General features: G+C 38.2%; 1 protein-coding gene across 1 annotated transcript in view; it reads right to left on the bottom strand.

The window, feature by feature from the left end:
- Positions 1–765: 765 nt before the first annotated feature.
- The window catches only part of LOC135211066 (uncharacterized), a 207984-nt gene continuing 204249 nt past the window's right edge, over positions 766–4500 (bottom strand). Inside the window, 3 exon segments of the mRNA XM_064244126.1 lie at positions 766–2535; positions 2538–2996; positions 3912–4123. Of these exon segments, the coding sequence (XP_064100196.1) occupies positions 2257–2535; positions 2538–2996; positions 3912–4123 (950 nt within the window). The 3' untranslated portion in view covers positions 766–2256.

Genomic DNA, 4500 nt, shown 5'->3' with positions numbered 1-4500 from the left:
TATGCTAACTCACCGGGGAGGAGAGTGAAAGATTAGTTTGTTTCAGTAAATCAGTCACAACAACCGTGGTCATTGACGAGCAACCATAGAAAAATGTGTTTTTGGAGCTGACGGGCAATTTCCACAGCCTATGATACTGAAGCTCTTAAGGATGCAAGAAATTTAACATCTTGGCAACATAAAGAGTTAAATAAAAAAAACAAAATAATCTCAATGTTAATTGTATAAATGTCCGTAGGGGAGGGACATGGATATGGGAGTAGAGGGACATTGCTGACGTTGTCTACATATATATCTGCACTGTTTCCTGTTCTTCCATTGTCTTGTCGCAATTTATGAAGATACTCACTTCTATGCTTCATATAACAGCTTGGAGAAGCTCTATGTTAGATAAATACGATAAGTATATCAGACAACAAAGCCACACACTGTTGATTTATGGCAAGACCAACAAAATACAGAATTGATCCTTTTTTTAATTAAATGGACAATATTTAATTTTGATCAAAAGAAGAAGGTTGAGCCTTCTGTATGCGAAGCCTATTCAGAACTTCTCGGTTTTTAATATATAGCAAGACGAACATTGCAGGATGTTTACATGCAACCAGCAACCTAGAGTGGGATTAAGAATAGTTAAAGATAATCCTCACTCTGTTGCAGTCCGCAAATAACTCCAGCGTAAACAGATTCTTGAGAATAAGAGTAGAAAGTAGGAGTACGTTGGTCTGTGCCCCGCTTCAGAAAGGTTCAAATTAAAAACAAATGGATGGCTTTTCTCCTGATTTTAATTTAGAAAATGATATGTGATTCCTTACACATTTAGGTGAAAAAATGCCTTAGTTGGTATCCAGTGGCCGTAGCATAATCACTGGCCCGAAGTAAATTCACCAGACGCAAATATGCGTCTTGATGCAACAGTTATGATAAAAAAAAAAGAGGGGGACGTACGCTAGCATAATATATTTTAGAGCATTGTTTTCTCAATTCAGATGCTGCATGCAGTTGCTTTTAAGTTAGTTATGATTTATTTTGCTGGTAAAATAAATATCATTTTGTGTGTGTGAGTAAAATTTACTTCATTAAAGAATGAGAAAAAAATGTTAAGTTTTTCATGTAGTGGCACTTACGAACATTTCAAAAATTGCAAATGACCTTTTGGAGTGATTTTCTCGTCATATTCAAAGATTCAAAAGTGAAATTTCTTGTTCTCTGACCAAAATTTTGAATAAAATACGAATAAACGAAACAAAATAATGACTAGAAGAAAGATGAACTTCCCTATTCAAATCTCGACGGAAATAAACAACAAAAACAAACTACATGACAACTACGATTAACAAAAAACACAAAATTATACATCATCCACAATCCACCTTCCGATATACAAACTGCTGTATGAAATTCAGTGTTTTCTCTTGCCATTTTTTTCTAAGTAGCCAATAGTAGACTTTGGCTATAGGATCCCTTTCTATGTCCAAAAGTAGTTTTCGAGGGAAATACACTGATTTCCGAGTACAGCTGAAGCAATATAAACAATTAGATACAGGTAATGACCATAATGTACAGATTCTCACAGCGTACACGAACGTAGACCGACATTGTACTGTGGCTTGAAAGAACTTAAAGGTTTTGAATGAATAGAAAATCAAATCAGATTCCAAGCTCTTGCTAAACAACAACGGGAATGGTATACTCAATCGTTGGTTGCAATTGATGTTGTCAAGCCCAAAGTTTCTATCACTGACAATAGGCCAGAAATACCTCTTCCTTCAATCGGTATTGATTGAATTCACGATTCTTTTGATTTTCACTCCTGGTATTATTTTTCTTACCGGTGTGGGAGTGCAAGTTCTGAAGGTACTCGCACCAAACAATAGAAAAAATTTGTTCAAAGTCTTATCGTATCATTTCGAGACTTTGGAACAATTATCTCTTCTCTTCCACATTTCAGATTGCATTGAGTTTTCGCTAGCCCTTCAATCTTGTGGAAGATCAATAAATCGTCTTAAGCTACTTAAGATCCACTAAATAATACTGCGATACGGTCTGAACTTAAAATCTCAGCCACACTGAGAAATGAGATAATGGTATTACTGAAGCATTATAAATATAAAATGCTATTTCAAGAGGCGAATAATGAAAAACTTGGGCAAGAAACGTAATCAGCAAAATCAGCGGGGCATCGGTCCTTCGTAGGAAGCAGAGGGTCGTTCATCGCTAAGGATTTATGATAGGGAACACTCATTTCTTTTCCCCTTAGCAAGAAGAATCGTAAGTCCTTTCTCTATCACTATACACACCGCTGTCTATATCCGTTCTCGGGTCCTCGAACCCGGGAAGCTTGACGTAGTACCCGCCAATATCTTTCTTGAGCAAAGTGAAACTCAGATTCTTATCGTCATCGAAGGAACCCAAGCCTAGTATCCCGTTTTCTTTAATTCCGTTTTCTTTGTCATACGACCTCCTCTGCCTCTCCTGATAGCTGTCGGGTTTTGAAGACGATGACTCTTTCTTGCTAATAATGTATTCGCAAATTTTTCTGCATAATGCTCATCGTCATCCTCGCCTTGCACGGGACTGATGTCATCGATGACGCGAGAATAATCTAGATTCTCGATAGACTTGTTCAGTCTGCTAATGGCGTCCGCTTCCTGTTTCTTATCAGGGACTTTGACTATGAGGTCCTTCTGGAAAATGTATGTGTTTTGCTTGGACAGCTTCCTCTGGTCTTGGCCCTTCCCACTCAACTTGTTTTGCTGCTGGGGATTTTCGCGATGCCTCTCTCGACTCTTATCTCTGAGAATGTTCTCTCGACTTTTATCTCTGGCCCTGTCGTTGATCCGTACCCTGTCTCTTGATTTTTCGCGGCCTCTGCCCTTCTTCTTGTCGTGTTCCGCAAGGAAGGCGAAGCTCATGGTCTCGGTCGAGTCGACCCAGTTGTCGTTCAGGTGGCGGCTGAGAGATCTCGACCGTTTTTCTGTAACGTGATGCGTCACCTGAAAATCAAATATCACAAATTAAAAGAGCCATCTTAGAACGATTTGATCACATGTTTTCTGACTGGAACAACCTCTGTCCAAATAAAAAAAGAAAAAGAACACTCCTCTGTTCCAGTTACCCCAAAACGGGAACTTTCTAAATGCCTAACTATAATAACGTTATCAGTCTTCACGATACAGTTACCGTTATCGTGTCCAGATTTAATTCATCATTATATTTAAACTGATAAAACTACTGGACTTGTTACTGGCATATGAACAGCACATAAATCTCTACTAAGGTGTAGAGTTCCCTTCCACCTTAAAGACTTTAGTGTGGAAATCTCTTTCATCTCTGGTTCTCAAGTGTAAACTTTTCATCTACCTTTGAGGTTCTAATAAGGCTTTAAGGTCTCCATTAGCGCGTTGGTTTCCTAATTCTTGCAGTTCACTTTCTTGTAAGATCATGGCAATGGTCTTTCCTTGCTCTGGATCCCAGCTTTATCACTTGTTCTCTTTTCCATTGAGATTTTTTTTTCTTTTTTTTTTTTTTTTACAAGTGTAAAGCAAATCTGTAACTGGTGGAAGGATACCAGAGGACTTCACATGAAAATAAAGTGAAAGTATAATGCAGAACTAAACTTAAATGCTCGATCACAAATACGAGCATGCATGCTAATATGCGTTTATCTGAAAGCAATAACATTATCAAATATAGAGTAGACATAGTATACACGCCTCACACATATACATGCACATACGCATCCACAAACTTGCACATACATAGGTGGCTGTCGTATCTGCACATTTAAATGCTTTGCAAACTGCTTACGCATACAAACATCTCTTCCCAAGTACGCAACTGGCAACTGCATCGCAAAATAGTACGGAAAAAATTAAGGGATGTCAAAAAAATAAGATAAAAATCTCCACCTTGATCTGACGCCTCCAAGCATCCGCTTCGTCTTCACAGTAGGAGACTGTCTTGAGATAAATGGGCGTCTTGGGGAACATGGAATCTTTCACAGGCGCCAGGACGAAGTTGGAGGAGACGTCGATCTCGAACAGAGTGGCCCTGGCCTCGTTGGTCATCGTGCAGGCCAAAATGACGGCTTCTTTCTGCGCCTTCTCCAGACGTAAGACACCTGGGGAGAGAGAGCGCATTGTTTACAGATGGAGGATGAGGAATTGCAGCCCTATTACTCTTTAGATTATTGAGTTGTTAGTGCAGAGGCTTATGGGTTATATTGATAATAGCATAAACAAGTTTCTCAGTTTGAAAAACCCACAAAAAAGTTACATAACTAAGAAATCAAGTCTAAATTTTCAACTCAGTGAATTAACAATTATTGGATGCGATGAACACATAAACCTTTATAACGAAGTAAGAGCTAATAATGGTAAAAATAATTCGAAAATAACTATAATCATCATTATTTATTTTGTAGGTTATGACTATGAATAATCACTTATCGCTAAATGTATAGAAACCCATAACATTCCAGTGAAAAATAAAGTTGCT

Source organism: Macrobrachium nipponense, chromosome 4 (assembly GCF_015104395.2).
Source record: "Macrobrachium nipponense isolate FS-2020 chromosome 4, ASM1510439v2, whole genome shotgun sequence".
Lineage (NCBI taxonomy): Eukaryota > Metazoa > Arthropoda > Malacostraca > Decapoda > Palaemonidae > Macrobrachium > Macrobrachium nipponense.
The sequence above is the reverse complement of the archived record's forward strand: the minus strand, read 5'-3'. Positions and strand labels throughout refer to the sequence as shown.